This window comes from Pelophylax lessonae, assembly GCF_965119305.1.
Source record: "Pelophylax lessonae genome assembly, chromosome: 6".
Taxonomy (NCBI): domain Eukaryota; kingdom Metazoa; phylum Chordata; class Amphibia; order Anura; family Ranidae; genus Pelophylax; species Pelophylax lessonae.
In genome coordinates, this window is record NC_138773.1 from 208,092,533 (window position 1) to 208,105,301 (window position 12,769).

Consider the following 12,769-nt stretch of genomic DNA (forward strand, 5'->3'; position numbering starts at 1 on the left):
TTATCAATCACCTGATGGAGAGACTAGTGTGAATTTGGTTTTATTTTTTTCAAGTCAGGTCTGTCATCAGGATGCAGGATTTATATTTACCTGCTCAAGCTACATATTACATTAACAAGGGGTTAAGAGAGGATTTGGAAAAGATCTCTCTACAAACAGAATATGACTACAAGGAATTATAAATTATGTTCTGCTACCAGATTTGGAAAACTATAGCTGGCTACAGACATAAAAAAGATATTAAATTACAAAATGACTTATCAATAATGTTACAGTGCCTAGAAAAAGTATTTATACATCTTGAAATTTTCCACATTTTGTCATGTTACAACCAAAAACGTACATTTATTTTTTGGGGATTTTATGTGATAGAACACCACAAAGTGGCACATAATTGTGAAGTGGAAGGAAAATAATAAATGGTTTTCAATTTTTTTTTACAAATAGCTGAAAAGTGTAGAATGCATTTGTATTCAGCCCCCCTGAGTCAATACTTTGTACAACCACCTTTTGCTGCAAATACAGCTGCAAGTCTTTTTGAGTATGTCTCTACCAGCTTTGCACATCTAGAGGGACATTTTTGACCATTTTTCTTTGCAAAATAGCTCAAGCTCTGTAAGATTGGATGGAGAGCGAGTGCGAACAGCAATTTTAAAGTCTTGCCACGGATTCTCAATTGGATTTAGGTCTGGACTTTGACTGGGCTATTCAAACACATCAATATGCTTTAATCTAAACCTTTCACTTGTAGCTCTTGCTGTGTGTTTAGGGTCGTTGTTCTGCTGAAAGGTGAACCTCCAACCAGTCTCAAGTGTTTTGCAGACTCTGACAGGCTTTCTTCTAAGATTGCCCTGTATTTGGCTCCATCCATCTTCTGATCAACTCTGACCAGCTTCTCTGTCCCTGCTGAAGAAAAGCATCCCCACAACATGATGCTGCTGCTACCATGTTTCACGGTGGGAAAGTTGGTGTGTTCGGGGTGATGTGCAGTGTTAGTTTTCTGCTACACAGCATTTTGCTTTTAGGCCAAAAAGTTTAATTTTGCTTCTTCCACATGTTTGCAAACTACAAACGGGTCTTCTTTAGCTTTCTTTCAACAATGGCTTTCTTCTTGCCACTCTTTCATAAAGGCCAGATTTGTGGAGTGCGTGACAAATAGTTGTCCTGTGGACACATTCCCCTGCCTGAGCTGTGGATCTCTGCAGCTCCTCGAGAGTTACCATGGGCCTCTTGGCTGCTTCTCTGATTAATGCTAATGCTCTCCTTGTCTGTCCGTTTAGGTGGACGGACATGTCTTGGTAGGTTTGCAGCTGTGCCATACTCTTTCCATTTTGGGATGATAGATTGATCAGTGCTCCGTGAAAAGTTCAAAGCTTGGGATATTTTTTTTATAACCTAACCCTGCTTTACACTTCTCCACAATTGTATTCCTGACCTGTCTGATGTGTTCCTTTGCCTTCATGATGCTGTTTGTTCACTAAGGTTCTCTAAAAAAACACCTCTGAGGGCTTCACAGAACAGCTGTTTTTATACTGAGATGAAAATACACATAGGTGGACTCTATTTACTAATTAGGTGACTTCTGAAAGCAATTGGTTCCACTAGATTTTAGTTAGGGTTATCAGAGTAAAGGGGGATGAATACAAATGCACGACAGACTTTTTTGGTAATTTATTTGTAAATATTTTGAAAACCATTTATCATTTTTCTTCCACTTTACAATTCTTTGCCACTTTGTGTTGATCTATCGCATACAATCCCAATAAAATACATTTACATTTTTGGTTGTAACATTACAACATGTAGAAAATTTCAAGGGGTATGAATACTTTCTCTATCGCTCATTGACAGACGTAGTCTTCTTGATTCTCAAGAGCTGGGTTATGTTGTCTCCGCAGGAGTAGGACTAGGCAGAAAGACAAAACGTTCTGGCTCCACCTTAGGGGCAGTCCCTGAGGGTATATCCTCCCTCTCTCTGCTACAGGGAATCAGTTTTTTTCTGTCTAGTCAGGAGTAAGGACCTAAGTTCCTTGCTGGGATCTTTTGGTCCTGGCAAGATTTTTTTCTTTAGAAAAAACATTTTTTAGGTAGTTTTTCTCCAGTGTTTTTTTCCTGTGAGATCTTCAAGCAAAAACGCCGGACTGGGCGACACTTGTGGTCACCCCAGCCGGCCTACGAGCGCGCGCAGACCATTGCATTGCGCTTGGTCGGCCGCGACACATTCAAGTAAGTATGCGGGGCCGGGCGACGGGCTGGATGTTGAGATCCAGTGGTCACCCCGGTTTCTGCCTACGAGCGCGTGCAGACCAGAGCTCCGCGCTGGGTCGGCCGCGACGGAGTCCCAGTGGAGGGACTGACCTTGCGAGTTAAAAGTCTCGCTTGGACGCCAGGAACCAGAGAGTCGAGGCGTCCGGAGTGGTCCACAACCCCCCACCCCGGTGGAGAGGGTATTGTGAAGAGAGGGTGCCTGTCGGTTTGGTATGGTGAGTAAACGTTCCCTTTTTTCTTTCCTCGTTATGAGGCAGTATGAATTATGGGCCCCTCCATACATGGTCAGTATATATCTGACACTAAGAAGTCCCCTTGTAAATACAGTATGTGTTTGTGGGAAGTGGACTTGGTTTGAGAGCTAACACTCTACCCAGCAGACTGTAACATTACAGCAGACATAGGAGGTATAATCCTACCTTATTTGTAGTGTATCTCCTGTAGATCCATATATCGCCACTTAGCAGAGATGCAGGTGGATGTGCTGGGAAAACGATTTCGGCGGTCCGCCGCCATTTTGCCGTAGACCAAGTGCATGTATGTCCTCAGGTCACGCCGGCCGCCATGTTTTTGGAGTCTTATGTCTCTTGTATGGGGGCGGCCATGTTTCATGAGCCCAGCTACCTCGTGGAGAGCTGGGAACGCCGGAAGGCATACACAGGGGGCGGAGCCACGTCCTTCTACCCGGGAAAAAGCAAACAGCTCCTTCCAGTCTGTAAAAGACAGACGCTGACTGCAGTTGGTTGGAAACTTCACTGCATCGGTTGGTGAGCCTTGGGGGTCCCTCTCTCTCTCTCTGGGGATCGAGAAGCAGGTACTCTGAGGGGCGCTATTGCGCTAGGGGGAGACACATAAAAAAAAAAAAAAAAAAAGTTTTTTTGTTTTTCTGGCAAAGGTGTCCTGAATTAACATGGACCCTGCCACTCATGTATCTCCTCCGGATCCCCTCGAGGGGTCTGCAGGATCCTCCAGCACCCCACTGACGATTGAATCATTGTCAGCTATTATGGAAACTTTTGTGTCCCGGGTGGAAGTGGCTTGTCAGGGACAGGGCGCAAGAAAGCGACCCCCGCCTAACCCCTTATTATCTGAAACCTCGGATTCAGACTCTGAGCCTATTTCTGCAGTTGCAGGTACTTCATCTGGGATTGGTGTCTCGGGTACTGTCTCTTCAGACAGTGAGGAGGATGTTTCGGCATCAGCCATAGCCAGAGAGGAAGCGTTGGTAAACGCACTCATTGTATCTGTTCAAGAAACCTTAAGATTACAGGGTATTCCGTCGGAAATAGCTGAAACTGAAATCCCTTTTGGGACTAAAAAACGCATCAAAGTGGCGAAGGTTTTTCCATTGCCCAAATGTTTTGGCAATCCAATCGAAGAAGAATGGCGTCTGCCAAAACGCACTTTTACTATTTCTAAACGCATTAACAGGCATTATCCGTTTGAGGAAACCCTCATTAAGAAATGGACAGAACCACCTGTGGTGGATTCACCAATTGCTAGATTGAATAAAGCCACGGTTATTCCTCTAGAAGACGCTCCGTCTTTTAAAGATCCAGTGGATCGCAAGATAGAAGCTATGTCTCGCACCATGTTTTCCTTGATTGGATCAGCTTTCAGACCTATAATAGCTATTGGTCTGGTTTCGCAGGCTGTAACTGAATGGACCAAGTGGTTACGCCGGGACTTAGAAGAGGTCCCTCAGGCGGTATCAGATTTGTTGGAACAAATGATACAGGGGTTACAGTTTGTGTGTGATGCGGCGTTAGACGCCACTCCATTATTGGCGCGAGCATCAGTCTCAGCAGTGGTTCTCAGGCGTACACTGTGGCTAAAAGGTTGGTTAGCCGACCAAGGTTCCAAAAAAGCATTGGCTAATATCCCCTTTTTAGGAGAGCTTCTATTTGGAGCCAACTTAGATGAGATCATTAAGGATCTCACGGGTGGAAAGAGCACCTTTTTACCGCAAAATTTTAAAGGTAAAGGAACTCGTCAAAGACGAGGGCCTTCTTTTTCTGCTCACAAGAGGTTTTTTCGTCCCGCGGGTGAAAAAATTAAGTCCTCCAAAGCTCCTTCAGGAGGCGTCAGGGGTCGTTGGTCGGGCAAGCAAAAGCCCGCCCCCGCCAGACCTGAAGATAAATCGTCCAAAGCCTGAAGGTGCGCCCCCACCCATAACTGGGGTGGGGGGACGTCTTCGCCGGTTCCCGGATCCATGGCTTTCCAGAATCCCGGACAAGTGGGTTTGTGAAGTCATAAGGTCAGGGTACAAGATCGAGTTTCGATCTCTCCCACCGGCGCGATTCTTCCCTTCCAATATTCGACTATCCCCGGATCGTTTAGAAGATCTGCGGAGAGCAGTCACAGATTTACTACAACAAGGAGTGGTAGTCCACGTTCCTTGGACAGAACGGTTTCAAGGGTTTTATTCAAACCTATTTACAATACCCAGGAAAGAGGGCAAAGTGCGTCCAATTCTGGACTTAAGGGCACTCAATTCTTTTGTCAACATAAGAAGATTCAGAATGGAGTCCATTCGCACAGTAGCAGCCTTCCTGCATCCAGGGGATGTCCTAGCGTCCATAGACATCAAGGACGCATATCTTCACATTCCCATTTTCGCAGGACATCAGCGGTTTCTACGCTTTTCCGTAGAAGAGAACCACTATCAGTTTGTGGCGTTACCTTTCGGTCTCGCCACGGCTCCTCGGGTCTTCACGAAGGTGTTGGCCCCAATGTTGGCACTACTGCGCCAAAGAGGCATATCGATTCTTGGTTACCTAGACGATCTTCTGCTTCATGCAGAGTCTCCTCAGACCTTGCTACAAAACATAGAAATTACTATGATTTCTTTACAGGAATTCGGGTGGCTGGTGAACCAGCAAAAGTCATTTCTGGTTCCCACCCAGAGGCTCGAATATCTGGGTCTAATTCTAGACACAGTCAGGACAAGAGTTTTCCTTCCGGTAGGGAAACTCCGAAAGATTCAATCAGCAGTCCAGTTGTTACTGTCCAACAGCTGGTCTTCCCTTCGGACTTGCATGAGGGTTCTGGGGTTGATGGTGGCTTCCTTCGAAGCAGTCCCATTTGCCAAGTCCCATACCCGAATTCTTCAGCAAGAGATTCTTCTCAGATGGAATCGGAATCCGGAATCCCTGGACAATCAGATCCGATTGAGCAAACAGACCAGAGAGTCTCTGGTCTGGTGGCTTCGGTCTCCGATGCTCAGCCAGGGAAAGTCATTTCTGCCAATATATTGGACGATAGTGACCACGGATGCCAGCCTATCCGGATGGGGAGGAATTCTCGGTCAGTTATCTGTCCAGGGACTTTGGTCCCCGGAAGAATCCAGGTTGCCGATAAATGTATTGGAACTGAGAGCGATCAGACTTTGTCTGATTCACTGGACCGAGCAGCTCCAGGGCAGCCCGGTTCGGATCCAGTCGGACAATGCCACGGCCGTGGCTTATGTCAATCACCAGGGGGGCACCAAGAGTGTCCGAGCGGCCAAAGAAGTGGCTTGCATTCTTCGCTGGGCGGAACGATTTGTTCCAGCGATCTCTGCGGTGTTCATTCCGGGGGTGGAGAATTGGCAGGCAGATTATCTCAGCCGTCAGACTCTGGATCAGGGGGAATGGTCCCTCCATCCAGACGTTTTCCACCAGTTGTGCCTACGGTGGGGCACCCCGGATGTGGATCTGTTGGCATCACGATTCAACAGGAAAGTTCAGAGATTCGTGGCTCGCTCCCGCGATCCTCTAGCAGAGACCGCAGACGCACTGATCGCCCCGTGGGGGCAATACCAGCTAATGTATGCATTCCCTCCTCTCGCGTTACTGCCAAGACTTCTTTGCAGGATAGAGGAGGAAGGAATTCCAGTAATTCTGGTAGCTCCAAACTGGCCTCGTCGAGCTTGGTACGCCGACGTGGTCAGACTGGTGGCGGACGTCCCGTGGAGACTTCCTCTCAGGGAGGACCTACTGTCTCAGGGACCGATCTTCCATCCTGCTTTACGATCGCTGGCTTTAACGGCCTGGCTATTGAGACCCAGGTGCTGAAGGACAAGGGATTGTCAGCTTCAGTTATTCCTACTCTAGTTGAAGCAAGGAAAGCGACTTCCAGAAAGATTTATCATCGTACATGGAAGTCCTACATTGCATGGTGTGAACCTCTGGGGTTCCGTCCACGGTCTTATTCGATTAGTCGAATATTAGCTTTTCTGCAACAAGGGGTTGAGCAGAAACTGGCCTTGAGTACTATCAAGGGTCAGGTCTCAGCATTAGCTATCTTCTTTCAGAAGCCTTTGGCTACTCATTCCTTGGTGCGGAATTTCATCCAGGGGGTGCGACATCTGGCTCCGCCAGTGCGCGGGCCGTTACCACCCTGGGATCTTAATTTAGTGTTGTCGGTTCTTCAGAAACCTCCCTTTGAAGATATTAGGGAGATTCCTCTACCTACGTTGTCCCAGAAGGTGGCCTTCTTGGTGGCTATTACTTCTGCACGCAGGGTGTCAGAACTGGCCGCATTATCTTGTCGTTCCCCATATCTGGTGGTTCATAGAGATAAGGTGGTTCTTCGTCCGAATCCATCCTTCCTACCAAAAGTGGTTTCAGAATTTCATCTGAATGAAGAAATTGTATTACCTTCCCTGTGTCCTAAGCCCAGTCATCCTCGGGAGTTTGCTTTACACTCCTTGGATGTGGTCCGGGCGATCAGGGTATACTTGAAAACGACAGACTCGTTTCGCAAGACGGATTCACTTTTTGTGATCCCGGATGGACCCAAAAAGGGGTTGCCTGCATCTGCCGCGACCATTTCCAGATGGATCAGACAGACGGTGGTACAGGCTTATTCTATTAAGGGTCGGGAGCCCCCGTTCCCTGTTAAGGCGCACTCCACTCGGGCGCTTAGTGCGTCATGGGCCTTTCGCCATCAGGCGTCAGTGGTCCAGGTGTGCAAGGCGGCTACCTGGTCGTCGGTGCATACCTTTACAAAACATTATAAAGTTGATGTAATGGCATCATCTGATGCCGTGTTTGGCCGCAAGGTTTTGCAGGCCGCCATTTGAGGAGACCAGTGGTCTGCCTCAAGGGTTTTTTTCCGTTGGAAATTTTTCTTTTTAGTCTCATTCTTTGTTTATAATGAGCCTTTAAAACTTCTAGTTTGGCACCGGTTGGGCCTTCTAGATTGGATTTGATTTTTGTCAATCCCACCCCTCATTTGTGGCACTGCTTCTGGATGTCCCAGCTTTTGAGAATCAAGAAGACTACGTCTGTCAATGAGCGATAGAGAAAAATGGATTTTTGTAAGATCTTACCGTAAAATCCTTTTCTCTTAAGCTCATTGACAGACGTAGTACCCGCCCCTCTATCATTGAGTTGGGTTGGGTTAAATTCTCTGTTACTGCTTTAGAACAGAACTGATTCCCTGTAGCAGAGAGAGGGAGGATATACCCTCAGGGACTGCCCCTAAGGTGGAGCCAGAACGTTTTGTCTTTCTGCCTAGTCCTACTCCTGCGGAGACAACATAACCCAGCTCTTGAGAATCAAGAAGACTACGTCTGTCAATGAGCTTAAGAGAAAAGGATTTTACGGTAAGATCTTACAAAAATCCATTTTTTTCAAGGCACTGTATAGTATGTTTAATGCTCAGTTCACACTTATGTGAATTGGATGCGGGTTTTTCGCATCCAATTCGCATGACAGGAGATTGTGATCGGCTGTCAATGGAGCCAGTTCACACATCTCCGGGGTGCCTGCAGAGCGGATTTCACAGGGGTCCTGTGCGTCTTTGGTTTCCTTTCAGGTCCAAATTCAGCCAAAAATTCGGGCCTGATTCATCCCTGAAATGGAGGACAGGGACGCATTAGACCCCTGCTGTCAGCCGCATCCGTTTCAAGTGTGAATCCAGCCTTAATGAAATTTGAGTTTTCCTATAAAAATTGAGGCTTTTTGCCTAACATTCGAAAGAAATATATTTTTACCAGAAATAACATAAAGTCTCTCAGAAATCGTATTATATATTGTACTAGGTGTTTAGCTTATCTGGCTTTTGTTGGCTTTGTACAGTAGTTGTGTGCTTTAAAAGAAAATCACCACTTGTTTTGTGATACAGGCGAGTAATGGGAGTGAGAAGCTGTGAATCCAGATGTCTGTTCAGTGGATCCAAGGGAGAAGTTTGCTGTATTGAGCCTTTGCACACAAAAGCTGAATTGAGAGATCACCCGATTGCCCAGTACTCTCTGTTGGCCATGGCATCCTTGACTAAGGTATAAGAACACTAATATATACAAATACAATCAAATTGAGCACAACACCGTTGGTGCTTTTGGGGCCTCATTATTAAGTATCTGCTTGGGTAATGCTGCTTTGGTGACTTTACTAGAGCACAAAGTTCTAATTTACAGGGTACATGAATATATATCCATTTCATATAGTACCTTGTACCCCAAGTATGTGCTAATTTGGTAATTTCTCTATCATTACCTAGAAGAATGTAAAACAGGCCCAGATGTATTTATCTTAATTTGTTTCAAAAGAACAAATTCAGAGTGTGCTGTCTTCTCAACAAAGACTAAAATTACTTGCTGGCAGCTCTTATGTTGATCCAGTGGCTTCACTTACTGCCTTAGAATAAGTGTATGGATAAAAAGCCCAGACTTCACTCTGACTTTCCAGATCCACATGCTTGTTACAGGTTATTATTTCAAAGTATAACAGACAGCAAGACAATTAGTGTTTTCTGTTAGAGATCAGCAAATGTAGTCTCTGTATGTCTCTTACTTACATGTTCCCTCTAATTAATTTAGGTATATCATGCTCTCTATTGGCAAAAGAGCAATCCTGGGTCTCTGTGCTTTTTAATGAGCCCAGTCCTGGTAGTTCTTTTTCTTTGTTCCAGTGAGCTGTCAAGGAAGAGATTTCTCTGCACTTTGAACATATTTCCTCTCACTTTTGTGTTCCCAGAACAGTAAGTGAATAGAAATCTCTGAATTGGGTTCTAACGATTTGTTACTCTATCTGAAACTAAATTTAAAAGTTTTGGTTAGAGATATATCTTGACCCTTCTAAACTGAAAATCTAACACGAACCTCCAAACAGCCTATTTTATCAGGCCACAAACACATCCATGCTCAATCTATGCGAGATCCTTCATTTAAAGTAAATTGGCTACACACATTTTTGTGTCAGTGGTAAAAAGATAAATCAGACTAAAATGTTCCTTGCCTGATCTAAATTTTATACTTTGCTTTGTTTAATCTGCCTTGGTGAATGTACATTTTATTTGACTCTTACAAATTAATAATGACAATAATGCTTATTTGTATTATTTTAATGTCATACTTAAAGCAAAATTGGGAAATCTTTAGATGCAAGGTCGTTGAAGATTCACACAAAATCACTATTTATTGAACATGCAGATGAATACATTGTTAATGCTTCTTCTTGTTCCTCCTACAGATACTGGTAATTGGCTTAAAGCCATCTCTGAAAGTTTGGATGACTTTTCCTTATGGGCGAGTAAGTGGTCTTCCCTCACTCCAAAACCGATTGAATAATGTAGAAGAAATATTTGAGGGGCTTCGAGATTTCTATGTTTATTCATACAACCATATTTGATACAATATGAGGGAAGACAATACAGTTACAATACAATTCAATACAGGAGGATTTAGAGGGCCCTGCTCATTAAAGCTTTTCTAGATTGTAAGCTCTAACGAGCAGGGCCCTCTAAATCCTCCTGTATTGAATTGTATTGTAACTGTATTGTCTTCCCTCACATTGTAAAGCGCTGCGCAAACTGTCAGCGCTATATAAATCCTGTATAATAATAATAATAATACATAGATTTTCTTTCCAAGTTTACTGGCTTGGGGAGGCAGCTCCCAAGGCAAATGGACTTCCTTCAATGGGAACCAGAAAATGACTCAAATGTAAACATACACAAATGGGTGCTAAACATAAAGGGGGGGAAGATTGTTAACAAAAAAACAGCGCTTACAAAATTATTAGTGGTGCAACTCTCAAAAAAAAAAAATATATATATACCAGTGTTACAACAATAAATATATATGAACATATGAAAACAAAGTGCAATCGTGCTTGAGTGCAATAATAATAAAAGATGCACCTCTAAACAAATACAATAGTGCTAAAAAAAATGTCCAGTATCATTTCAAAAATATATACTAAGAAAATGTCTAGTATAATGTGCAAAATGTACAATATAAAGTGCTGAAGGTGATCCAAGGTGCTTTAGTGCTCCAAACCACAATCAGTGCAAAAAGTATCCAGATCCCCTCTGGGACCCCACTCACCAGAAGCGATGGACCTTCTATAAAGGTTAGATGAGCTCTGTAACAAGTCATAGAATAGGGATCCGAGATATAAATTCCTCTGGGCAGCTCAAAGGGAAAGAATGGCTGACAAAGTTAAGTCCGAATAAAGATATTTATTAATCCACTTATTTATGTACTTGCATAATAAAATAATAAGCACGCATGGAAGAGAAAAATGAAAGTTCCAAGACCCGATATTGCACTACTTCCGGGAACGCTGCCGGCGTGCATTCCACGGACTACAGGAAGTGACGTTGTTGGCTCTGCCTTGACCGGAAGTGCATTGACGTATTTCACCCGCCTACCTGGGTGTCATCAAAGACCGGCGGCATTCCCGGAAGTAGTGTGATATTGGGTCTTGGAACTGTCATTTTTCTCTTCCATGTGTGCTTATTATTTTATTATGTAAGTACATAAATAAGTGGATTAATAAATATCTTTATTCAGACTTCACTATATTCTTTCCCTTTGAGCTGCCCAGATGAATTTATATCTTGGGATCCTACGGGGTTTATTTGGAGGAGTCCTATTCTGTGAATTGTTACAAAGCTCATCTGACCTTTATAGAAGGTCCATCGCTTCTGGTGAGTGGGGTTCCAGAGGGGATCTGGATACTTTTTGCTCCGATTGCAGTTTGGAGCACTTAAGCACCTTGTAACAGCAGCACTTCAAGCACTTTCTTGCACATCATATTGGATCACCTTCAGCACTGTATATTGTACATTTTGCACATTATACTGGACATTTTCTTAGTATATATTTTTGCACATGATACTGGACATTTTTTTTAGCACTATTGAATTAGTTCAGAGGTGCATCTTTTATTATTATTATTGCACTCAAGCATGATTGCACTTTGTTTTCATATGTTCATATATATTTATTGTTGTAACACTGGTGTGTGTGTATATATATATATATATATATATATATATATATTTTTTTTTTTTTTTTTGAGAGTTGCACCCCTAATAATTATGCAAGCGCTGTTTTTTGTTAGCAATCTTTCCTAAGTTTTTACTTGGTGTACAGCAGCTGCATGAATGTATTCTCATCACCTCATATTCTTTCTAGCGCGGGTTTTAATTTAGAATCTTATAAAGGGGGGAAAGTTGTTGCTTCCAAAACACAATGGCTGTTTTTTCATGTATGAATTGTAAACTATTTAAATCTTCTTGTACTTTTCCCCCTATGATTTGGTGCCCAATTGTTTATTTTTAGTCTTACTGATATAAGAAAAGTGCATCCGTCTCACCAAATCATATAGCAGCAACATATTTAGAAGCACTTTACAGAGTACACATTGCCATTAAAAATCAGTATAGTTGTACAATGGCTACTAATAACCTTCCTTGACATGATCATTGTATGTCATCAAATAATTGACTGGTGAGGTGACAACCCTTTAAAATGTATGTGGTATGAAATATGAGAGGTCTTCAAAAAGTCTGCGCACATTTTTTTAACTCTATTTATCAAGAATTTCAAAAACAAATTACATAACTTTTCTACATAGACACCTTCCTTTGCGATGCATTTTTTCCCAGCGTTGTACCAACTTTTTAATGCCATCAGGAAAAAATGTGTTTGGTTGAGCTTGTAGCCATTGATGCACCACTGCTTTCACATCATCATCACTTGAAAATCTTCTTCCCCTCAAAGCTTCTTTGAGCTGTTCAAAAAGGTGGAAATCAGATGGTGCTAAATGCAGACTATGAGCTGGGTGTTCCATAACCTCCCACTCATAAACAACTTAACGAGAGAGAACGTTATCCCCATACTGAGCACACACGCGTAGATGAATTTGTGCTCCCAGCATACCTTCTGCCCACAAAATGAAAGCTGGTCCTCTTTGGTGCAAATGAAATGTTTGGCAGCCATCTTCACCACAGAGTGACAACTCTTATACTAAACTGCAAGTCAGCCAGCTTGCCGGACAGACTAGTCACGTGACCGTTTCAGACACGACCAATTACCACTTCTCCCACCCTCACCGTTTCCAACGAAAATATAAAAGTGTAGAAACTTTTTAAAGACCCTTGTAAATACAAGTAATGAAAGATGCCTATATTTAGTCTGAAACTACAATGATTTTTTTAGCCTCACCAGGGAGAAATTGGGTCTGGCTGTTTCATTTACCTTTATGGTCCTCGTGAATTAAAGCAT

At 43.3% G+C, this 12,769-nt stretch overlaps 1 protein-coding gene across 2 annotated transcripts in view; it reads left to right on the forward strand.

Annotated features, from left to right (window-relative positions):
• VPS8 (VPS8 subunit of CORVET complex) overlaps window positions 1-12,769 on the forward strand; it is a 424,969-nt gene that overhangs the window by 72,442 nt on the left and 339,758 nt on the right. For both annotated transcript variants that reach the window (XM_082262330.1, XM_082262329.1), the window contains 2 exons: window positions 8,380-8,533; window positions 9,726-9,785. In XM_082262330.1, the coding sequence (XP_082118456.1) occupies window positions 8,380-8,533; window positions 9,726-9,785 (214 nt within the window). The remainder of the gene's footprint in view (window positions 1-8,379; window positions 8,534-9,725; window positions 9,786-12,769) is intronic.